Source organism: Enoplosus armatus, chromosome 20 (assembly GCF_043641665.1).
Source record: "Enoplosus armatus isolate fEnoArm2 chromosome 20, fEnoArm2.hap1, whole genome shotgun sequence".
In the NCBI taxonomy this organism is placed as follows: domain Eukaryota; kingdom Metazoa; phylum Chordata; class Actinopteri; order Centrarchiformes; family Enoplosidae; genus Enoplosus; species Enoplosus armatus.
In genome coordinates this window covers 16324540-16349154 of record NC_092199.1, presented here as the reverse complement: position 1 = coordinate 16349154, position 24615 = coordinate 16324540, and the positions used below count along the sequence as shown (strand labels likewise).

At 45.0% G+C, this 24615-nt stretch overlaps 2 protein-coding genes across 3 annotated transcripts; one reads left to right on the top strand and one right to left on the bottom strand.

Annotated features, from left to right (window-relative positions):
- Positions 1-930: 930 nt before the first annotated feature.
- Positions 931-14227, bottom strand: mms19 (MMS19 homolog, cytosolic iron-sulfur assembly component). Its single transcript, XM_070926700.1, has 31 exons — positions 14140-14227; positions 13540-13588; positions 13230-13330; positions 12808-12893; positions 12558-12632; positions 12053-12122; positions 11189-11317; positions 10977-11038; positions 10140-10226; positions 9958-10032; positions 9602-9679; positions 9075-9213; positions 8178-8332; positions 7878-7956; positions 7413-7538; positions 7221-7302; positions 6908-7005; positions 6624-6770; positions 6247-6402; positions 6022-6118; positions 5622-5724; positions 5024-5098; positions 4790-4916; positions 4570-4676; positions 4346-4402; positions 4054-4240; positions 3847-3929; positions 3585-3749; positions 3172-3231; positions 2793-2893; positions 931-2546 (listed from the first exon to the last, which is right to left on the bottom strand). Exons 1-31 carry the CDS (start codon positions 14225-14227, stop codon positions 2516-2518), a joined length of 3075 nt encoding a protein of 1024 aa, XP_070782801.1. The 3' UTR covers positions 931-2515.
- Positions 14228-15411: 1184 nt separating this feature from the next.
- Positions 15412-23038, top strand: ubtd1b (ubiquitin domain containing 1b). 2 transcript variants are annotated; one of them, XM_070927338.1, is made up of 5 exons: positions 15412-15504; positions 18184-18187; positions 21346-21573; positions 21687-21844; positions 22059-23038. In XM_070927338.1, exons 1-5 carry the CDS (start codon positions 15412-15414, stop codon positions 22329-22331), a joined length of 756 nt encoding a protein of 251 aa, XP_070783439.1. In that variant the 3' UTR covers positions 22332-23038. The 2 variants fall into 2 exon arrangements, with proteins under 2 accessions (XP_070783439.1, XP_070783438.1); XM_070927337.1 differs by lacking the exon at positions 18184-18187 and having other exon boundaries at positions 15412-15493.
- The last annotated feature ends 1577 nt before the right edge of the window (positions 23039-24615 follow it).

Sequence of the window (24615 nt, the reverse complement as noted above, 5' to 3'; positions counted from 1 at the left end):
GTCAAGCCCAAACCTCTCTCTCCCACACATTCGTAAAGACACAAAAGACTGTTTGTACATTTGTTGGGACTGAAAATCCTGCACCAACGCCGCAGCCTCTTCTGACCAGTGTGTAAGATGGGAGGATGGATAAGGCAGTATGTAAGAACACCGTAACCGTACAGCTACAGCAACTTAAAGGCGCTATGTGTTTTAAAACATCAGTACAGCACATTGATGATTGGCAGCCGCCATCTTATTCCAGTTGTACTGTTAAGACTACATTTCCCTGAAACTTTGTCTTGACCTAAAGAGGTAAATATGACAGCGTTTTGTTTTCCATTTGGCTTTCACTGCTTCTTCCAGAAATGTTATGTTATCCTATTTAGCGCACTTTCCGCTACAAGACCAGCTTCCACTTCCTGTTTCCCTGCAGATTTCCCTCCAAATGTGACGTGTTGGCCGATCACACAGAACGCAGCGCCTCATAGAGGGTCTCATTTGTTTTTTTTTTAATGTGCCAGCATGGATGGTGCAAAACATGGCACCATTAATAAGTGACACTGTGCTGATCTCTGAGCTTTGTCTGTGTCTGCTTTAAGTTTTGATTGTGTAGTTTGTCCATAGTCACTGTGTTTGTGTGTCTTGGGGACAAATCCAAGTGTTTCTTAACATGGAGCAGGCGCAAGTCACACGAGATGAAAACATATTTTGTTTGATAAATGTCCTGTGATTATTTAAATCATTTTCCCCCCCAAAAAAGTTTTGTTTTAAGGTTTACTACTCTTGCATGTTTACACCAGCAGTGTGTTTTTGGGGAGCACTGCTCCAGACTGACGTTCTGGTGCCGAAGAAGAGCGAATAAGCAAGACTTTCATTCACTTGTCTTCATTTAATCACTCGCTTACTTGCCAGTGTAGGTAAAGAAAAACAAAGCTGCACAGCTTTCATTTTATCATCTTTAATGTTTGTTCCTTCAATGCTGATACAGAAATAGTCGTGTGCCTTGTTTGGTTGTTCAGCCACTTTAAGTGAATCAGGCTCTGTGAAATCTAATTCCAGTTTCTTAATCCCCCCCAAACATATTCATACCAACAACTTACTGATGGATGAATTGGATGTGTAGTTGCCATAGAAACATGACGTACAGCCGTGATATCGTTTGTAACCAATGGGAGCTGTGCTCCAGTGATTTATTTGATTTATTCTTTTTAATAAAATACCATTTGATATTTCTTGTTTGTTTCCATTTTCAGGTACTGTTATTTAACATGAAACAAAAATGACAAATGCTTTTTGTAGAATTACAAAGTAAAGTTTTAATGACATGTTAAGTTAGACATGTTAAATATTGTCTATTTCCTTGGCATAAGTTGATGTGAGCTCCAAAGTCAGCCAACCTTACTGAAATGACTCAACAATGACTATGATATTATAGCATCAATATTTGTTCAAATATTGAGAGAATACAAGGAAGATGTTTGACATGTTGTTCACATAACTTGCTTCAATGTACATTGAGCCCCAACATAGATATTTCATTATGTAAACCTTATCTTAAAATTGAACTCATGTCAGTGGAGGTGTGACGCGTTTGGATTCACGTCCAGCAGACAATTGGCACATCCGCATTTTCCCCAGGTCTCGACAACCCCACCCAGCTGGCACACCGGAGCGCCGTGAATCGAACAGCCTGGATGTTGTTCAGACATTGCGGCTCGGCCCCGCATTCATCCAGGTGAGAAGATAAAAGCGCCCTTGCGTGGCCCTCAAGTCCACATCTTCACATGCGGCGGAGTGGAAATCTTTGATGTTTCCAGCTGTCCAAATTCTCAAAATGGTCATAAAGTTTAAAATAAAATAAAAAAGTATGTATGTTTGCGTTCTCTCTTCGTATAGGAGTTGACACACTCAGTGCATTCAAGAAGAGCCATTTTGAATTTTAGCGCTGAAATATCTTTCCAAAAATCTTTTTTGATTTTGATTGTTTTGTTAGTTATTTGACAGAAACTCAGCTGATAATACATAGTTATTTATCAAATAACCCACACTAAACTAAATATACTGTCCTTCATTTCATCAGGATGATGTAATGATTCCGAGTAGGAAAACGTTGCCTCCGTGCAATCTGACGGTACACTGTCTCCGATACGCGGTCGAGAAAGACAACAACATACATGAGGTGTGTTACATAAACCTTCATTCTTTTAGCTCCACAGTCAGTCCACCTACTCTTACTTGTGCGTTCGCGACGATACAGACAGTTACAACAAAAACATGTCAGTAAAAAAGGGAGAGAAGATTGAAGGATGGAGGGATCATGGTTGGAAAGGGGGGAGGGGGAGGGGGGCGTTGTGGGATGCTGGAAGATCCGAAGAAAACTGGAGAGTTTAACCGAGGAGAGAGAGAGAGAGAGCTGCTGGACTGCACAGCTGTGATCCTTGGTACCTGGTCCTGGAGTTTTGACATCTGTATTCTTCCACGTTTAGGGAGGATGGGAGATCAAGAGACTCTGGGCTGTGTTTGTGGGGCAAAATCACCTCCCCCCTGGACTTCCTAACAGGAACCTATGAAGAAAATGAGAGAGAGACACCTGGATGTGAGGAACTATGAACGCACAGTGCAGCAACTGGTGCTTTGCATATTAACACTTGGTTCACAGTCCGTTATGACTCGGTCTACAGGATCAGAGGAGCTACAGTCTGAGCAGGACCGACAGAAAATGTACCACTGAAACAAAGAGCTAGAATGTATGTAGGATTTTTTTAAACATCCTCCAGTGTGTCCCATAAACAGCGGTATCTGACTCTTACCACTCTCCTCTGGCCTGAACCGCCTCGCCCCTCACCAGCCTCTTCCTGTCGTCCAGAGGCCGGGCCAGAGCCCGCAGCACTCGGGCGCGGAACGGCAACACCTGAAACAGTAACGGATGTTGAAAGAAGCTGCTTCTCTCGACATCCGTAAAAATACACGTTTTTCCTCCTCAGGGTCTGGTGAAGATTTCCTTCCAGTGTCCGTAAACATGTGGTAATAATTTGAACAAATTAGTTTCAATAGGTGCAGCCATATTTTATAATAATATTCTATTATATAAAAAAAAACATCTGCGGTTCCCCTCTGTAAGAAGGGTCAGGAGGTTTTGTATTAAAATAGTATTAAACAGCTTGACATCTCAAACGTGGAATATTCTACCTCATGTACGGGGAAGTGGGAAACTGCGTGGATGCAGCGCAACGAGGCGATCCTCACGTTCTGCAAGAAAACAAACGAAATGTTGCAGAGGGCTCATCCACATGTTTATGCTTTAAAAAAAAAGCAGCCTCAACTGTGGAACTGCGCAGTTTGGCACCTTTCAACAGCAGGAAGGAGCTGGTTTCTGTCTTTTCATGTCATTTTCTTACATTTTCTTTTGGGCATTTATGACTGTTTTCTCTTTAGTTGGAATTTAAATGTATTTAAATGTGATTCCTTTATACAGTTATACAATGATATAGTAGTACAACTATATTATTCTGCTGTAGTTTAGAGTTCCCCGACACTGCTGATGAGAAGGATCAGTGCAGAAAAAAAACCCCACACTGCCAGGTGTGATGTCTCTCACTGACCATGGCTGGACTGGAGGTGAGGGCCAGCAGCCTGTTGACCAAAGCCTCGAGCTGCTGGATGAGCGCTGGTGGTGGGTCGACGAGGACGGGCTCCAGACAGGACAGGGTGGACAGCTGGACGCCCTCGTCGGGACCCGACAAGGCCTCCAACAGCAGAGACAGGAGCTGGACGGGGACAAAAAAACCCAAAACACATTAACGCTGATCATTTCCTGGATTTTTTTAATTAAGAAGCGACTGCAGCAGTTTGCGCTTTACTCACCGCTGGCAGTTCAGTGACTTGAACCTGCTTGGGCAGTTTGTTGACTATGTTAGACAGGGCCTTCAGGTAGTTGGGCTTCTTCTCTGTAGGGGAGACAGACAAGGAATACACTTAATCTGTATGAAACACTACAACCTGAGAATACCAGAGAAAAAGCCTAAAACCTGCAACATAGAGAGTCACTTCAGCAGTGCTGTCTCCTCGTACCTTGCGGCGCAGCATTGAATCCCTGGACCAACTTGGCCGAATTCTCACTGAAGAAGCGCTGGCGGTACATGATGCGAACATCGGCGTGGCAAGCGCGGTTCAGGACGTCGGCAGAGTCGCTCATCAGCAGCGAGAAGCCGTCTGCTGCCGCTGGGCCCAGATCGGCGTCATCCAGCAGAGAGAAGAGCTTCCAAAATACACATTTATTTATTTATTTTAAAAGTCTATCACCTTCAGCCTATCATGCCGCGTCAAAGTTGTGAATGGAAAGAGTAAAAATTGTTCTCCAAACCTTGTCAGTCAGTACGGAGGACAGAGTGTGGTATCTAAGAAGCAGAGCCTTGGCAACCTGGACACAAGAGCAACCGTATTGCACTCGCTGCTTCTTATAATGACACACACATTCATTAATGTATTCATTTAACTTGATTTATTGATTGACAGCCGACTGTAGCCGGCTATGAAACCTAATGATGCCAACAGTCAGCAGACGCATTGAAAACAGTGTTGTCTTACCCAGATCATGAGGGTGAAAGCCTGAGTGCGCACAGATGAAGACGCACAGTCCAACTCGCTGCACACCCTCTTCATCGTGCGCCGAATTAGGCTGTCTAGAGCATCACCTGAAGAAGAAACCAAACCACCACAGACGCTTTTTTTAGTGGACAGTGGGGCTCTCAGGCTCTCAGGTTTTGGAGGAAAAACTCCTGACAGGAGCGTCAAGACACAAACTGACCCTGAGCTCTCTTGTTCACCAGGCCAGCGAAGCACTTCGCAGCCGAGGTGTAGGACAGAGGGTGGCTGCAGGTGCAGCTCATCTCCTCCAGCTCTGACAGCAGGGGCTCCATCTGAGGTACCTCCACCTAGATCACATGCACAGCGCTCAGACTACAAGCTTCAGAGGCCGGAACAACTACGTTTTGGAGATTTTCAGTAAAAGCAGAAAAGAGGCGTCCAAGTTGAGACTCACACTGCGAGGTAGCGAACACACACACCCCAAGAGCAGGCAGACCATCTGGGACTGGCTCCATGAGTCCCCCTGCTGCTTCTGGGAAAACAATACATTACAATAACCACACTTTTCAAGGAACTCTGACGTTAAGAAGTGCTGCAAATCCAGATGATCAGCCCCTAAATTAGGTCTGGAAAATATAAAAGATATGAGGAGCACAGATAATAATTCTGTTGGATATTATATTTCAGCATTGGAGGGTTATTGAGGATGCTGAATTCGTTTCTGACGTTTTCAAAATTCAAAAATGTCTGTTTAAACCAGATTTCAACCCCCAGCGAGCCGATTTTGACGGATTTTGCGGTTATTTATATGTTTAATATAACATTGTGCCAATTCGGCCAAGCAGTTGCCATATATTGTCCATATAGGTGATTATGCTAATTATGCTAATTGCCCAACATATGCAAGTTAGCATCCGGCAGTTTCTTAATGCTGGGGACCCATACTGTACTTTGGGGCACTCAACATTTCCGGGTTCACAATAGGGCTCTACAGGCTCTTTTATCTTCTCACTGCAAGCACTCGTATACAACAGATCCATGTGCACACAAACCTTGAGCAGCTGGATGTGCGGAGGGAAGGAGTTGTCGGGCAAAAAGGAAACATCGCCTCCCAGGAAGAGAGATACAGCCCTCGACGCCGTCTGTCCCGCCAACCTGACGGCATGAAAACACCCGGAAAGGGAAAACCACACAAACCTCATGAAACAAGCGAATCTGAGAGTCTGACAACCGGAGAAAAAATGAGAAACAGACAGGAACTTGTAGCAAAAAGCCAAGAAACACAGCAGGTAGCAGCTGTGAGAACAACGAATGACGTTTAGAAAAGCAACCTGTTCTCTTCAACAAGTTTACTAAACACACAGATGTCCTTATCGTGGTGCTGCGGTTTTCAGAACAGGAAAGAAGAGATTCACGACGGATGTGAACGTGTTGAAAAGTGTTTGAACTGACGTGGGCTGGAGCCTGGAGCAGGAAGTACTGATGACAGGGACCATGGCAGACAGGACCGCCTCCTCCAGAAGAGGACTACGACGCCCAGACCCCTCGCCTACCAAACATGAACAGGGAATACAAAAAGTTTGACTTTCAGCTGAAATTATTCACCTTTTCTACTTCCATGCATTGCATTTGAGGGTAGAGAGGAGAGTGGAGGGAAAGAGGAGAAGAACTGCTCACCCTGCAGCGCCGCCTGGAGCGCCAGGGACAGCAGGCTCGGGATGATGACGTCATGGAAGCAGCGCCCCGTCTCCTCGGTGTCCCGAACCTGCTCCGCTATTCTCTGGAGGCTGTGACACGCCAGCACCACCTCCTCCGCCGAGAAACCGACACTACCTGGAAAACAAGACATCTGGATCATAAACTCTTGTTCTTATTCGCTCAAAAAGTTGCAAAAATATACCAACTAACTAACTGAGAAGATGTTCAAAAGCGTACACGACATCCAGATGTTGTGTCATCTCTAAAGATGAATGGCTGCGTACGAAGACTTCCATCAATCAGGGGAGAAGAACATGAGTCTAAACCTGAAGTCTCCATCTGTCCCGACAGATTACCTGTGTGTGCAGAGCTGAGGACCTCCAAGAGGACAGGCGTGCTCTCCTGGACGACGCAGGGCTGGGTGGACACCGCAGCCAGGGCGGACAAACACCGCTGGCGCACTGCATGATGGGAACGCCGCTCAGTAGCAGCACTGTTGTCGTCTTGATCCATGGGCTCTGAGCAGAGGAGAGGAAACGGTTTATAGTATAGTGTTTTCACATGTTGCCTTTATAGCGCAGGTCCTGTCTTTAGTGTGTGTGTGTGTGTGTGTGTGTGTGTGTGTGTGTGTTTCACTTACCGGAAAATATCTCCTCCTTTAGTCTTGGGATCAGTTTAGTGATAAAGGCTGCCGGGTGCAACTCTGCCAAGGCTCCGGCACACTCCACCACAGCAAGACTGGAGGCGGCAACAGAGAGATACCAGTTATGTTTCGCTTTCACTGTATTTAAAAGTCGAGATGAAATGAACAATGCTCTTTTAACCCTTTTAGATCACATTCCCCAGTCACATTGTGCACCGATCTAACAATATATGCCAAACGATTTACAAAAAAAACAAACTATTTCTTTGTATTCTTGTATCAAAATCGAAGGACAGACAGATGAGCTGACCTGACTCTGTCGTCGTCCTCCGTCAGCAGCAGTCTGGTCAGGTGATCGACGGCCAGCTCGACGTCAGAGTCCAACAGCAGACCTGAGAGAGAGAGAGAGAGAGAGAGAGAGAGAGCGAGAGAGCGCTTTTGTAATATTTGGAACAGTGCCAAATTCCTGCCGAAACCGGACTCCGTTTTAAGCTTTACACACCTGTTTGTTGTGCTAGCGAGGTGAGCACAGAGGTGGCTGTGATCTGCAGGGTGGAGTTACTCTCCGTCAGAGCTGAAAACACCATGCTGCACAGAGACGAGCGGAAGGCTAAAAACGCGCTCTCTTCTGATGTGGACGGACGAAATGCAGACGAGGAAACAGAAACGAGGCGAGTTAAAATCTGGAGTTTGGTTTATACATTTAAGGACAGCAAATGCTGTCGTCAGCCTCTATGGTTATGTACAACACAGCACAGCAGAAACACACATTACAGTACATCTGCAAAAGTCACGATTTAATGCCAAGAGACATTAAACTACAGCAGGATTCTCATTCTCCTCACTGTACGGGATGTTTTAGCTCCCAACGCAAACGCCACACTCGACAAGTGTGTGTTAAACAAGACTGCAGCAAAGGATTTCATGAGCGAGTGAATACGATGCTCTGAGGTGAGACAGCACTTGCCGTTCTCTGAAGACTGGGAGGTTTTCGCTGACTGGATGAATCGCTGAACCACCTCCAGCAATGTTCGTCTGTGGGAACACTGCGCAAAGAGGGAAAAAAAGTCACGGATATCCCCACACACACACACACACACACACACACACACACACACACACACACACACACACACACACACACACACACACACACACACACACACACACACACACACACACAAACAGTCTCAACATTCAGCACAGATTTCTTAAATGTGTGAATTAAACTAAACAAACATCTGGACGCCAGTTTCCTTTCATTCACCTGCGTTCTGCTGCTGTACTGCTCCATGAGAGCGGGCATGACAGCGGCTGTCACGACGTGGCTCGCCCTGCTGGAGGCGCTGCAGGCGGCCTGCAGCATCTTGGCGCTGGGCCACACGAGCTTCAGGTCCGGCTCACACAGGTGATGCTTGCAGTCTGGAGCAACAACAACAGCCACACAGTTTCAGTAGGACAAAAAGACAAGACCACTGGACATGTTTCACAGAGTGTGAGACTGGCGTGTTGAAGCTGTTGGTGACTGTTGAAGATGAGATTAAAGAGAGGGTTTCTCTGTCGTTAAGAGCACTAAAATACTCGGGGTTTCATTCATGAGAGTCTTCATTCACACATCTTGTTGGGTTTTGGGATGTGAAGGATCAAAATCTTCACCAACTACTACACGCATCAACCAAACTATTTCAGTCTGAAATATTGACAGTGGCCTTTAAAAGTCAACCAATGTCAGTCACACCCTAGTGTCTATATCGTCATCATAGTCAAGTATGCCTTATCAAGAATGTTATATTTTAAATTAAGGTACTATGAAAGTCTATAAAGACACTTTGGCAGGAAACTGATCATCATCTGTGGGGAAACACTGTAGCACACAGTAGACCAAAAGACGTGAACAGCCACTGTGGTATAATTTCCTGCCCATATACTAGAGCAGTAAACCTTCACATTACCGCCACTCTGACACAGTTAGTTCAACTATTCTTACATACACACACCCTCTCTTACCGCCCCCACTGTAACTCTGCTTAAAACTGCATAAAACTTTTGTCTCTCTCTGGGGAGTTTCCCCCCCCCTTTCTTTCAACATGTTTTCTACACTCCTAAAAAAATGTGCATTTATAATTTCCATGTGCAAAAGAAGCCGGACTTCACAGCGTTTCACCTTTGAGGACGAGCTCCAGGAAGGCGCAGAGGGAGTCTTCAGAGTCAGAGTTGAGGACCGCGCGAGACAGACAGGAAGTGAGTGCGGTGAGAGCGGCGAGGCCAGCGGACTCAATCTTCTCGCTAGATGTCTGAAACACCTGCAATGAAACAACCAGAGGGGGAACGAGTTTCACGAGTTTGTTCTTCAGATTCACAGTTTGCAGTCGGTTAAATGGCAACGGAACGGTTTGTTTTGACGCTTTTCTGTCATTGATTTTTTTTTTTAAATGGCAGATGTGTTTTCTGTGGCTGGAGCACGAAGAATCCGTCTGATGAATATCAGCATCGCTCCAGACTTCACCTAGTTTTTCTTGGCTTTCCAAGCATGAGAAGCTGCATTTGTTCCTGTCTTGGGTCTTTTCCTTTAGATGCTCCAAATCACATTCTCGCTTCTGACGAACCATCCATCAGTTCTATTGTTGACGCACATTTTCACATGTCTTACAGTACCATTACTGCTTTACAATCAATTGATCTCACACAAACCTCTCTGCGCAGTGACGCCCACAGTCCCTCGAGGAATTCTGCCAAGTCCTTATGCTCATATTGCGACATACAAGCAGTCTGAAAAAAACAAAGTGTGGTGAGATAAGACACCGGGTGGAGCTTGCATCACCTCCTCAAGTTTTACATATAACACCCCCCACCCACTCTGGGCCTGTCAGCAGTTCCACTGTAGTTTTAATGACTGTGTTGCTTAAGGGAATGTCAACTGTGTGTCCTCCACATGTGCAGACTTCTTGCTGAGAATATGAGCAGGCAAATATTCAGTAGTCAAATATTTTAAACACCTAACCCAACCGACTACCATACAATAGTAGAGATTAGTCCAGATTTCTGACCAGAGTCTGCAGCGAGTCCAGCTTCGCGCTCTGAACATCGGAGTCCAGCTTCTCAATGATGAGAGGTAACAGAAACTGCAACAGAGAGGTAATAAAACACAACAGAAACTCTCTTTAGGGCCTCATAGGAAAACGATGATCCCCGTCGCACTGAAAAGACAAACGTAAACGTAAGGTGATACCTCAGCGAACCCAGGCGTCCCAGTGAGGACGTCCCTCAGCGTCTGGATGAGTTCCTCTCTGGTGATGCCGTGGGGGTCACTGGGAGGCTGAGGGGGGGGGGGGAGGGGCAAGAAGAGATGGACAGGCTTTTAAAAAACACACAGAAATCATAAATGCACCTACACATGTTCACAGGTGTGATGAGTAGGCTCTGCAGTAATGAAAGGTTTATAATTATAAGACTGTGGTTGTGATATACTACAAACAGTCTGTATGTTAACAATTAGTCACGTCAATAGTTCACATTTTGTCAAACATGTTCTTTTCTGTCGGAGCAGCACAGACACTCGACCTCTGAATGTATTTATACTGTAGATATTCCCAAAACTTATTCTGTTATATAATCAGTCTAACAATATATCAGGTTGGTATTTGTATTTTATATCCAATAACTAACACTAGTCAGTAGTTTAAAGATTCATTTTATGTCATACAAAAGTGAAAACTGTTTCTGGCTTCCCATCATGGAGAGTTATTTGGACAAGCAGCATGTCTTTTGAGCATTTCATTTAGTGTTGATGGTTCACTGTTCGGTTCACCTACTGCCATGTTTCAGGTCATACTTTAAAGACAAAATACCCAACCACAAAACCCCACATCTCTTTTTCTCCAGAGAGTCAACAAACGATCACAGAGCTGTGCTTCTCCGTGACGGAGAGGTGGGAAATGTGCGTGAGCAGATGCTGTGTTATTGTTTTCTACAGAGTTCCCCTGAAGGTCTCAGGAAGTCGGTGATGACATTTCTGTCTGCTTTTGTCTGTTCCCAGGCGAAGGCAGCTGAGTAAACAGGGACTCACGGGGGTGAAGTCGATGGGGAAATAGCAGGACGTCACTTCGAACAGCTCCTCCGTGAATTTACCTGAAACAGCAGACAGGAAATGACCGCGAGGCAAAATAAGAGTCTCGCTTGAACTGTGCGATGGACAGTAACAAAGTTCAAAAAGGGTCAGAGAGGGACGTACAGAGAAAAACAGCAGCGAGAAAGATGCTGTGCGTGTGTGACTCTCACCTAGATCATAACCTCGGTGGATGATGTTCTTGGCTACCTGGAAGGCCAACAGGAGGTTGCGAGGATCCCTCTCTCCGTCCATTGATTGGACAAAACCAAACACAAAGTCTGGCCCCAAACCCTTCAGCTCTGTGGGAGAGTCAAACAGGTGCTGTGAGAAATACAGGCTCATCACATCATGTTTGGAGAGTGGTAACATATTCTTATGGAGGGACTGTAACGACATTGATGCCTCTTCCTGAAAATCTGAGGAACCCAGCCTGAGCACGGGGGACTCATTTTATTATATGAAATTGAGAAAAAAAAGTAAATCTATGACCAGAAACAAGAAAATATTTGGCATAAGGGGATTTATCAGTTGCCAAGAGCCTTAACTTTCTGTTATATCAATTATTTTCTTGTATTTAATTGACAGATACACAGCAAACCATAATTACTTATACTACAGTATAAAATGGGAACACAGAGGTGAGGTCACACTGTGTCATCATACGCTGGTGTGTTCATAAACTACCGGCAGCCACACGGAAAAAACAAAACAAAAAAAAAAAAACCCACTTCATTGTCAGCCCTCTGTTTGCATCTGATACAGTAAGTCTATGCAAAACTATTCAACTGCCAAACAAAGTAGAAGATGGTATGACAGCTCTGTCCTGTATTATGGTAAGAGTTTAACTGCCCGAGGTGAGATATGAGCACCGTGATTAGGCAGCTGGAATTTCTGACTGTCAAAACTCTTTTGAATCAGCTACGTCTTCAACAAAGAACCCCCCCCCCCCCTCAGTCATTGTGGGGACCTGTCAGCGCGCCTCGCTCTATTAACTGAGCTCCTGTGAGTCAGACTCATAACCTGCTGTCTCTTACCGGCTTCTCTGCTCTCCATGAGGTTGAGGAGCATGTTGTAGACGCAGGATCTCTCCGCCAGCATCAAAGACTGCGGGAAAAACAAACAGACCTGATGAGCTTCTTGCCCACAACGCCAAAGACTTAAGAACCATTTGGACGAGTCAAGTTTACCCACAAAGCATACTTAATGACAGAGGAAGCCCTTCTTGGAGGAAATCACACACTCACAAATGTGTGGTCAAATATTGCACGGGTGTGTGTTTGCATATATCAGGATTCAACAGACAGTTCAGTGAATGACATACTACGTCTGTCCAAGAGCAGTAGATGAATGTCTTTGCTGTCTTTGTCCCTCGCAAATATACTAAATGACGATATTTAGTGCAATGATGTACCTCACACAAAACACTCAGGGTCGTCTCACAATAACAGGCTTCCTCAGGTGTGTGTGTTCAGGTACAATCTTGCTTGCTACAACTTCAACATCTTTATCATAACATATACTTATATAGTCAAGTCTCACCTGAACATGAACATCCTGGAACAAAGACCTCAGCATGGACACAGCTGAGCCAGGAGGCAACACTGTACATTTTGTCTGGAGGAAAAGAAAGAAAAAAAAAAAAGGAGTAACACACATAATGTGCACGTCAGTCACCGTTATCACATCTGGAGCTTCTCAAAATGATTCAGAAAACTGTCAACAGAAACTACATTGTCAAACGCATGTTCCAGATGTTGTCACTGAAAATCGATCACGGACAGACACTCACCAGCGCTCTGAGCCCCTGTAAAACAGGCGGTGTGATGACGTAATGGTCCTTTAGACGGTTTTCATAGAAGGCAATGAGCACTTCCACTGCGGAGAACAGAGACAGGAAGACAAGTTGATAAAATATCACTCTTTACATCAATATGTTGCAAATTGCAGTCATTCTGATACATTTTTGATTTGTTTGTTTTTCGATATTTTGGCTTCATGAGCCAGCAAGGCACTGGATTGATAAGTAAAACTTTCTGTAACTGAACGTCATCCTTGATTCTTTTCAGTCCATTTATTGGAAGAGGTTTTGCACCCAAATACTATGTCAGCATCGCTTATGGTAACGAGAAACTGATGATATCTAGAAAACAAGTGTAAAATGGGAGTGGAATAGATTTATTTTTTTTACAAAGTATAAGAGAGGATGTGTACCTTCTCTCTCTGTAAGACCTCCGTAGCACTCGTGTAACACTTCAGAGAGAAGCTGGACTCCTCTGGCTCGGGTGTGAGGCTGAGAGCTGGTCAGACACGGTCTACAACAAGGAGCAAGGGAAAATGTTAATTATTAGTAAATATTAATATACGAGCAACTACAACTTAAGAGGAATTGATGCCTTTTAGTATTCAGCAATATAGTGTATATAATATTTTAAATACAGCATTAATTAATTACCATTCACGAGAAAGCCCTCATCAGATAAACAATCAAATGTTATATTAGAGTAAAATGCTGACATCTTACCCCAGTGCTTCCACCAGCTGTAGTATTGTAAACTGTCCATCTTTGACACCTTAACAGAAAGCCAAGTTTGGTGAATTGTAGCTAAGCACTGGCAAGTTAACCAACTACTAAACATACACAGAAAAAACACAGAAAAAACACACGAGCATGAACTAAGTTATGTCCAGTAGTTAGCAGTTAGCTACAGATTAACTAGCAGCATCGGCGGGGTTCAAAGGTACAGAGTTCACTGACAGGATGCTTTCATTCGGACACAAACACAGCAGCTAGCAAGCGGCATGCGGTGAAAGCACACTGGACTAGCATGAAAAATTCACATTACTAGTCCAGTGACAGTATAATAAAACGCTGGGGATACATTCAGTGTGTGCTGGTGTCTTGATAAAATGAGCAGACCTGTGTCATAACGTGTGTGTGCGTGTTTGTATCATGAGGTTTTAACACCACACAGGATGTTGTGGCGCTAAGTTAGCTAGTTAACCATCATGCCGTGTTGCGCATCCTTGAAGCGGCAGCTCAGCTTCCTCAACAGCGTTTATTTTTTTTGCAACGAGCTGTTCGGGAAAGGTTTGTAAGAAAATGCGATGAAGACTTGTTTACCTGTTGCGGTGTCCTTGGCCTTGCTGTCCTGTAGTCCCGAGACATACTCCTCCACCAGAGACAGCATCAAGGCAGTGTCCGCAGCCATCGTGCCCATGTAACTCAACTGAGACCACGCATGCGCGAAAAGTTAGGGGCGAACCGCTAAAGTGACTGATTTTATCTAAACTTTGATAAAATAGGACAGTTAACGAACAGAGCAACGCCAAATGGATGCCATTTGGGTTGCGTGTATGTTGCTCGAAATTTAAACGTTTGCTGAAAGTTTAAATGAAAAACCACATTTAGTTTTAAGTGCTGCCTTCAGGTGCTGTCCGAATTCCAATACACTGCAAAGAGTACAGCAAAAACCGAATTATCTGTGATATTCTCCCATTTCACTGAGGCACCGTGCTTTTGTACTGAATGAATGAATTACTACCAGTATCATTACAAATAGTATACTGAAAACAAGAAGCATCGTCGCTGTACAAAATAGCTCTGGGATACCTCCGTCGGTGTCGAATTTATTTGCTCTCCTGTCATTTCATAATTGCTTTTCGCCCTGACGTAAGAGAACCCAACACCTGCCTGCGTGCTTACGCGCAGGCGTAAAAAGTTCGGTGGCGCTAGCTCCGCCGCTAGTCACCTTTAACCAGCGGAGAGGGAAGTAACGTTTAGGGGATTTAAAGAAAAACATCTGGAGACAACGCCAACGACTTGAAGTGGCACGCCAAGGGCTGCGGGAAACTGAAACTATCCACTGCATTTGGGAGAAACTCAACGTGCAAGGAAATGGTCACGAGTGCGAGGAAGTTTGTGTTTATACTGATGTTGTGGTAGCTAGCTGGTTGGCCCTGTTAGCTTGTTAGCGAGGAAGGTGCGCGCTGGTTGGACTGCTGGACTACTAGCCCAACTTAACAGGCAAGTTAGACCACTGGCACGTTGCTGGTTATGTTCTGACATTTACAAGAGAGTTTTGCGGATGTTGCGGCGGCTTGCTGGCTTGGCTATCAAACTCTTGTAGCGTTAGTGCGGGCCACGAGCTTTAAATCTTGTGGGGTCGCGTCTTAACACAAACAGCGGCGATACACGAAGAGAGAAAACGCACATTAAGCCACGACCTTACAGACATCTTTGCTGTTACGAATGATCTATCAGGTCTATCAGGCTCGCAACGTTGGACCTGCGACCCGTCCTTCTCACCGGACCTAGTTCACCGTCTTCGTCCGTGATGGCCCCCCTGTTCAGCTAGTAAGACGCTTGGAAACATTCTACAGCCCCTCCAAAACCATGGGAGGCTGTGTGGGGAGATACTGGGAAGGCTGGGAGGACACGCAGAGCCGAGGCTCATCCAGGAACGGTGGACGAGGAGGTAAGACTACAGTGTGCGTGTGTGCGTGTGTGCGTGTGTGTGTGTGAGAGAGAGTGAGAGAGACAGAGAGAGAGAGATGAGATGCAATTTAAAACTGTTATTCTTGCAGCACCTTCCTTCTGTTATCCTAACTGATGGCATTGCGAAATCATGCTGGTTTTGACATCTTTTGCTGGTTCGGTGTGTTAAGCCCTGTTGTGGCATCTGACAACTGCCCAGTATATTAAGTATGTACGCTCCCAATACACTTTAAAGTGCACAAGTCTACCCTCACTGAGACTCACTGTATCCAGGCCTGTTTCACTCCTGCATCAGACACAGATGCATCTCAAGTGACCACTTGTGATTGGGTTTCACCCCCTTGCTCACCTTTTTTTTTTGGTTTACCGTGGGCAAACTGACTGCTGCTCAACAGAGGGATGCATCGCACTGGGTGGTCTTTCTCCGGGGTCAGTGATCCATTTGCGTTCACAAACCTGCATATCTGCAGGCTTAGGGCCAATGTTTATACAGCGCTTTTGTTCACGTGGGTCAGTTAGATAGTGATCATATTGTACAGTCACAAGTGCTGAAGTGCCTGATATAACAAATTACGCAACAGCAAATAAAGGGGAACGACACTGGCAGGTACCAGTTTGAATTTTGGGATTTTGCGTGGAGAGTCAGCTGCTGTTAGTTGAGCACCTACGCAAACACTGCTGTCCCAGACACACTCTCAACACTGTTTACTCCCAAATTCACCGACTCCACAACCTATATTTGCCCGACATTTCACCCACAGCAAGGCCGGCAATTTTCTAACACAGGAGTTTCGAGCGTCACACTTAATCCCGCAGCGGTGAGCTAGTTGGGTGAATTGCTATCTTTTAAAAGTGGCGATATGGTAGCCCTGCGAACACCACTGCAGTTTTAATGTGGACTCGTGACCAAGCAGGAGGCTGTGGTTACTCTAAATGGCAACACTGAAGCTGTAAGAGGCTGCGTTGACTACCAAAAGTCGCTGATATGCCGATTATTCACATCAGGGACTTGAGTTCACGTCCATTAGTCACTCACCTTCCCGGAAGATAACATTCTTCCAAAGATAAACACTGGCGAACTGCCACGTTTTTGTTCTTTTACGCTTGTCTTTGAGGGTGACGGATAGAATTTGGATTGCTGCTTCAGCACTTAGCAAGAGTGAATGTTGTATTTACAACCAGACTAAACTGAATGACGCAGGCGCCGCACAGCGGAAACTGGCAGACGCTCCGAATTTCTGCATAGTTTCGACCCCAGACAACAATGTCAGTGATGTTAAGTGGGACCTTTTTTATATATATATATATATCATTTATGGTGGATGTTTAGAGGCTTTACAGACCTGCAGGTTTATGAATGTTGTTGTAAACTCACTTAGGATGGGAAACGACCTTTAGGCCCCTTCCGAGATGTGCCCTCTGGTAGAATTGAACAACTCCATTGACTTGGGCAGACACTCCAGCAGCTCATCGTACAGACATATTTAACATGCAAGGACTGTAAGAAACAACCATCACAGCAAAATTGTAACTTTGTCTACTCAAAACATCAATAGTCATGTAATCAATGTGAGAAGAGCAGCATTTATGGGCATCAACATATGAGGAAATCTGTGTCTGTCTGCTTCAAAATGACTGACAGAGTACTCCAACCTCCTCTGATAGTGGGGGATACTTTCAATTAGGACCCATGGCAAACATGAACTCAGTAAAAGAGTTCCATCTGTTGAAACTGCATAGGCGGAATTGGGTGCTTTTTGACTGGGGTCCCCCAGGCAGGACCCCGATAAAGCACTAATTTAAACGGAAACAGGAAATGGTGATCTGAAGTCAATAAGAACAAACTGATCTGTGAGATCTGACAAAAAGTGGGATGAGGACTTAAACGAATGCAGTTCAGCACATCCAGAGCAATAAAGTCCCCTTTGTGACTGTTTAGGAATCTAAGTGTCTGTTGTTCATTTGGATGCAGGGCCTGTCCCCTTCGTTTCCTCCTGAATTTACCGATGGAAAGTTTTTTTCAGTCTTTTTTTTTTTTTTTTTTTCCCCAGCAGGAATGTTTTTCTCCAGTTAACATCAGAAAGACGGGACGTTTTGACTCCAGCTTTGTTGCATCAGTCTCAGAGAATTTAAAGTTTTTTGACCCCTGGCCACATGGCTGCGTTCCAAAATGAACATCTGATATAGATTTTGAGAGCAGAATATAATTTGTCTCTCTTTGTTACCTGCCAAAAGGAGCATTGGATGGACTATTTAAAGTTGAGGCCAGGTTTTGGCAGTGGCTCGTGGTAATTTCCCCACCCTGATTGGTATCAACAAGACACTCCCTGCTAACTAGACCGGGCTTCGATCAAAAGGAACAGGTCCCATCATGTCATGTGAGGGGAAGAGCTCAATTTTTCACAACCCATCCCTCGAGGGATAAAACGTCTCAGTTGCCCAATTCCTCAAGGCTGGAATATACTCTGATAGAACAAGGCTTCATCACTGCCTTGAGTTTTGGGGCTACAATAAACGCCAGTGCATTCTTTCAGTTTCCTTTTTTTTTTTAACATCATGACTGCATCTTTTGAACTGCCTTTCATTTGACAGGTGATAGTGGAGAGCAACAGGAAATATGTAGACGGGGCAATAGCTATACAGCAAAAGGTTGGCTAGATCCAAACCCAGGGTGGTGGGGTTACCGGGAAGAAAATGATAATCAGTTCATCGTTTGAAAAATTCCTTAGTTCCAGCTTCTTAAATAATCGGAGAATTTTCTGCTTTTTTTTGCAGTGTAAACGAATAAGCCCTGTTAACAACACATTTCATTGCTACGCTTTCTAGCTAGCCGTAGCATTAATCAGCAAAAACACTTGCTGTAATAGAATCAACCAAAAAAAGGCAGAAAATGTATTTTAGCTCACCCTTGACCCCGGAAATAGATATACCTAAACTCAAAGCATAGTTTGAGATGTCCTGTAGAACATGACCGTTAAAGTAATTAAAGCTAAAGTGAGATGACGCAGATGTGAGTTTGTCAGCTCTGTAGGGAAATTGGAGGTGTGTGTGTGTGTGCGTGTGCGCCCGCGTGTGTCCTGAGGAAATGCAGTCATACATGGATTTAGCCTGTGTCCGGTTAAAGAGGGTACTTCCCTTCTATCCACCGCTCCACTGCGAGTTCACTGATGTCTGGAAACACCCTGCATTTATTTATTTGCCTCATGTCGGGGGAATGTGAGAGGCTGTTAAATGCCTTTTTTTTTTTACAGGCGTTACAGCTGAACATGCTTTTCCAAGAGGCAGGTAATCCTTTAACAGCCACCCATGGCTATGTCGGGTGTGTTGCTGTGTTTGCGTCCTGACGCACGGCACAGTTGTTCGTGACGCATTTCATCACGGCCTCATCACGAGCCCAGCCGGAGAAAAACACCCAGATATTTGCTTCATGCGTCTGCGATGCATTTGCCTCATGTCTCGTGTGTGTTAGATTTTGATACAACAATCCATCCGTTGAATCACTTCCTTTTTTGTTACTGCCCACTTTTTCATGCACTCCATCCACCAGACCACACAAAACCTTTCTAAATCTGGTTTCTTATACCATACATTGTTTTTGGTGTAATCAGTCGTTTCTTTTATATAGAGTTTAAGCTCACTTTTTACTGAGGCGTCCTAAGAAAGGGATCTTCGGATGATTTCTGTCAAATTTCAAAATTCCTAGCTGCCTAGCATGTCACCTCTTCAGAAAATGTCCTCTGTAGATAACGCCATGTGTCACGAAGAGATAACCAGTCTGAGGTCTCGGTCGGCCCTCTTAGGAAAGGGGAGTCATTAGTCTCCTTAGCTGCAATCACAGGATACCTCACAATACAATACTATGACATTATATTGCCAACTGTAATAATATTTGTGACTCTGCGGTCCGCAGTATATAACAAGACATTTATTCTCATCACGTAATGGTACGTGTAAGTAAAGAGTGAAAGAAGAATGGGCCTATTCATGTTCTGCTGCATGTAATCTGCTACAACCAGCAGCCGGTTAGCTTAGCTTAGCGTAAAGACCGGAAATAAGGGGAAGCGGCCCCACTCCGTCCGATGGCAACAACATTAACCAATCAGCACCTCGACCACCAACTATTTTGATAATCAGTGACTTGTTAGGACCGATATATTTCGCTTTAAACCCCCCCGCTTGTCTCTTACATAGACTCTACATGTCCACTGCTGCTTTTGGCCGAGTGGTGGTGAGGAAGCCCCCTTTGCTTCACTCTGGGATTCACTCCTCTCCAAGTGCTAATCCTACACCACCCCGTGTCCTCCAAATTACTCCTCCTAAGCCGTCTGCACTATAAATAATTTGTTTGAAAGAAATGCAACCTCTTGGAGGTGTGCTGTCTCATTTATACTCCTCTTCATTTTCCATCCCTCCTGCTCCTCAGTGACTGGCATCAGCTTTTGGAAATATAAGCTTAGGCTGGTTTAGGGCCTGTTTTTGAGTGCTAAAGGCACTCACAGTGGCTGGAATACTGTTGTCGAACAGGACTTCACCACACCCTGTTCTGTTGAAGCACTACCCATGGTGGGAAATGTTACACCAGTCACCCGACGATAGCTGGCACGGTCTTTGGCAGGTGACCACAGCTTTCAGAATTGCCAGTGAATGTTATGATGTTTAAACTTCTGAATGAAATGGTTCGAAATGTTGGTTCTCTGTCCTGATGCTAGCTCATCTGTGTGTCTTAGTGTGTGTGTGACCCTCAGTCCACTAATATAAGTGCTCTCCTGGCCTAGGTGCGCTGCGTGTTTTTAATATTGAATGGTGGGAAACACAGGTACGGTTACAAGACGCATATAGGCTACACATGCTTCATGCATATTGCAAACTCTGAATGACCTCCTAATTTTAGATTCGGATGACATAGTGGGGTGGGATGTTCTCTGTCTCTGGTGACGGCTAGCGTTTCTCTCTGCTGAGAGTTGCGAGATGAAAGCACGAGACAGGAACTCTATGGGAACGCCGTGCTATTCATGAATCCGTCTGCCTGTTCTTTGCATTCTGCGGTGCACGTTTACCCTAGATTAGCAAATCCATTTGAAGCATTGGTCACAGAATACAATGAATATCAAGTATTGATTAACCTGCAAATATTTTAGCGCACAGACTTGCATTTGTGAATGCTGGACGTTTTATGCTCTGTACTTCCCTGTGTTTGTCAGTTTGTGTCACTGTCTCTCTTTTACAGTGTCATTTCTGTAGTCAAAACCTCTATTTCCATATATTATACCTAATCTGGCAGGCTGCTTTCCCCTTGCTTCTTGTTCTTCCTTCATCCCACGTCATGCCTATCAGTATGCTCACAGCAAGTTTGTTGGGGTCTCGCTGCATAGACCAGAACCGTTCTGCTGTGGAAGCTAACACCATACAGTTGGTGTGCTTTTATTTTTCTTATTCTTGAGAATTTCATTTAAGTTCAACTCAGAAACTTAAGTTTTGCGTCTCTAATCACTGACACGCTGGAGCGTATTGGATCCCAAAAAACTCTTTTAAAATAGTCGGCCATAGGATAACAAATCGCTAAAGGAATAAAAAGCTTTAGAAACGCTAAAGGACCTACACCACATGCCGCTGCTGGGTGATAACTTGTAGCTTGTGGACCGCGACACAAAAGCAAATCCTGTTCTTGTTGAGAAATGGCTAAAAAGGAGCATAAAAGCGCTGCTTGTTTGAGATTCCAGGCATCTGCAGGTAACGGGATCACACTTGTCGCGGCCTGTTTCAAACCAAATGAAGCCACAGGCCGTCTCACTGCCCGTACCGATCCTCCCTTGCTTTTCCTTCCCATCGCAGGGCGCAACGAGCCTCTGAAGAAAGACCGTCCCAAGTGGAAGAGCGACTATCCGATGACGGAGGGCCAGCTACGGAGCAAGCGGGACGAGTTCTGGGACACAGCGCCGGCCTTCGAGGGCCGTAAGGAGATCTGGGACGCCCTGAAAGCTGCGGCGGTGGCACTGGAGTGTAACGACCACGAGCTGGCCCAGGCTATAGTGGATGGAGCCAGTATCACACTGCCACATGGTGAGGACAGAAAACACACAGTTGTTACATCTGAAATGCACAGAACGTAACATATTTTCTCTTGGCAGATTTAAACTGCAGCTTGTCCTGTTTTCTTCGACACCTCTTTCCAGGTACCCTCGCAGAGTGTTACGACGAACTCGGGAACCGCTACCAGCTGCCCGTCTACTGCCTGGCTCCACCAGTCAACCTCATCTCAGAGCGCAGCGATGAGGACCCCAGTGATAGCCCCGAACCCACCGTAGCACCCAAGAAGGAATTCCAGCTCAAGGTACCAGCACAGCTCCTAAATGTCAGCATGCTAACAGAAGCTAAGATGGGTTAACATACTTGCTGAAAGCATGATAGCATTGTCATTGTGAGCATGTTAGCATGCATGGAGGAAATATTACAGTATTACAAGTTACCGTCTTGGTTTATCCTTGAAAGGCACACATCGCCTGTGTTTGTGTGTGTTCATTTTCACACTTCCTGTTCCCCCGTAGGTCCGGCTCTCCACGGGCAAGGACCTGCGGCTCAGCGCCAGCATGGCCGACACCATAGGGCAGCTGAAGAAGCAGCTGCAGGCCCAGGATGACATTGACGCCACCCACCAGCGCTGGTTCTTCTCCGGGAAGCTGCTCACGGACAAGACGCGGCTGCAAGACACTAAGATCCAGAAGGACTTTGTCATCCAGGTCATCGTCAACCCGCAGGCCCTCCAAGCCCCCAAGCTGTCACCCACCACCACCATTGCCTCCTCGCCTGCATCTGAATAACTGAGGACACAGAGGATAGATGGAGGGATGGTGCGGTGGGTGGCAGACACTAAAAGACCAGAGGTGCCTCCTATTGCTGAATAACAGCTACTGTTACTGAAATAAAATTGGACCGCAGAGTTACAAAACTACTTTTGGAGTAAAAACATGAGGGACAAACTCAAAAGTGCTGCTTTCTTTCATCTACCATGTGTCATTTAATTTTTCTGCTGGGTTGTTCTTTAAGTGAATCCAGCCACCACACTAACTCTGGAGATCCTCGTCCCCGTGTCTCTTTGAAGCATCTTGAATAAAAGCAGAACTGATCCTGCTGCTGTGCGGTCGTTCAACCACATGACAAGATGTGCACATCAAGCTGCACATTCAGACTCTGCCTCTGCCCCTGTATCTGCACTAATGCTAACGAAGTGCCAATGGAAGAAATGCAGAGGTGTTTGTGTTGGTTCTAAAGCACATTTCTACTATGACGCCCGTGGGCTCTGCGCTGCAATCCTTTTCCCCTCCACCGAAACAGGAGGGGAAGGCAGAGAGAGTGAGATGCTGAACTATATTTTCTTTTTTTTTTTCTTTTTTTCTCTCCTTCTTTCTTTTATTGAGGAAATAATGTAAACTGAGCTTTTTTTGCACATTTGAAGATTATTACTATACTTTTGTGGTAGTTTGTGTGCCTTCTACAAAACGAAACAAAAAAGGGTTAATGTCCTGAAAGACGCTAGTTTTACCGCTAGGCTAAGACTTCTGTATTTTTTTAGATTCAGGAACTCTTAGATCAATCCAAGCTATAACTGCTGCCTTTTTTCTTTTTTAATGATTTCAAGAATCTTGCAGACAACATTTATTGTGTGTGTGTGTGTGTGTGTGTGTGTGTGTGTGTGTGTGTGTGTGTGTGTGTGTGTCTGTGTGTGTCTGTGTGTGTCTGTGTGTGTCTGTGTGTGTCTGTGTGTGTCTGTGTGTCTGTGTGTGTCTGTGTGTCTGTGTGTGTCTGTGTGTCTGTGTCTGTGTCTGTGTGTGTGTGTGTTGGCTAAAGGAATATGTAGTTAGTCCGTATGATACATTTCAGACGTAGCTCAGAGAGACAAGACTGTTTCCCTGGTGTATAAGTCATAGCATTGCTGTCAATCACATATTGTCTAGGGAAAGAGAAACTCCCATGCAAAAAATGATGGTCTTAAAAGCTGCATTATTGACCACTTGATGACAGGCAGCGACATAGTCCTGAGATAGTCGGTTCAGTTGCTTCGGGCTGGTTGTCCTTTTTGTCCTCACCACCTGATGAATGTAAATCCAGTATTCACTCACCTTTCGTGCTCGACGTGGCCCAACAACTTGGAAGGAAAATATCACACACGCTTGACGTTTGACTTTCTTCACCAGCATCCGGATGTCATTGTGTGAAATGGCGGCCAACACATTTTTATATGTGTGACTGGTGAGAGCAGTTAGGGGGTCTGTATGGAGCGGTGAACCAAAACAATGAGCTGAGGGCCGCAAAAAGGCTGTAGATTCACGGGTTGATTCTCAGTGGAACCGGCAGTACTAGCGACTCGCACAGGAAGTCATTTGTTTTAGTGTTAATATCAATATCAATGTCAATATATTGCTTAAAGGGGCACTCCACCGATTTAGACATGAAGATCGGTTGACGGGATGTGGTTGGTCCTACTGAGCCTGTGAAAACAATTATATAATGTCCTACCCTGATGATGTCATCAAGGTTATCGTGGGTTGGGCTCGGAGACTACAAATTGATCACAAACAGCTTGATTACAAAGTGGAGGTGTGGAGTTGTTTAATAGATGGAGGCAGCAAGGCTCTAATGTAAGACGCTATCCAGCTGCATCATGGGAAATTATATCCAGTATTTTTGGAGCTTGACTTCATACACGGGACTAAAAGTCAGGAAGGGAAATACTAAATCGCTGGAGTACCCCTTTTAATGAGCTGCGAGTCAGCTATTGTTTTTTAAATAGCAGGTAGGAAAGTGGGACATGTGATATTTCTTAAATAAAATAAAATAAAAGTTAAAGCCTCTCACAAGTCCAGAAACGCATTCAGTCTTTGCACAAGCCATTTTTGCCTGTTTCTCAGTTTGACACTGAGTACCAGCAGTACCAGCCCTTTGCCTGTATAGAGAAGAACGGCAGCTGTGACTGATCATTGTTGCATAACAAAGATAATTGTTTTTAATCTGAAAGGGCCCCCCAGCTTCGTCACCAACCACAGTGGCCGCCAGAGGCCAGAAACATGTCGGCCACAAACAGAAGTGGCTGAAGAGCCCATCAGG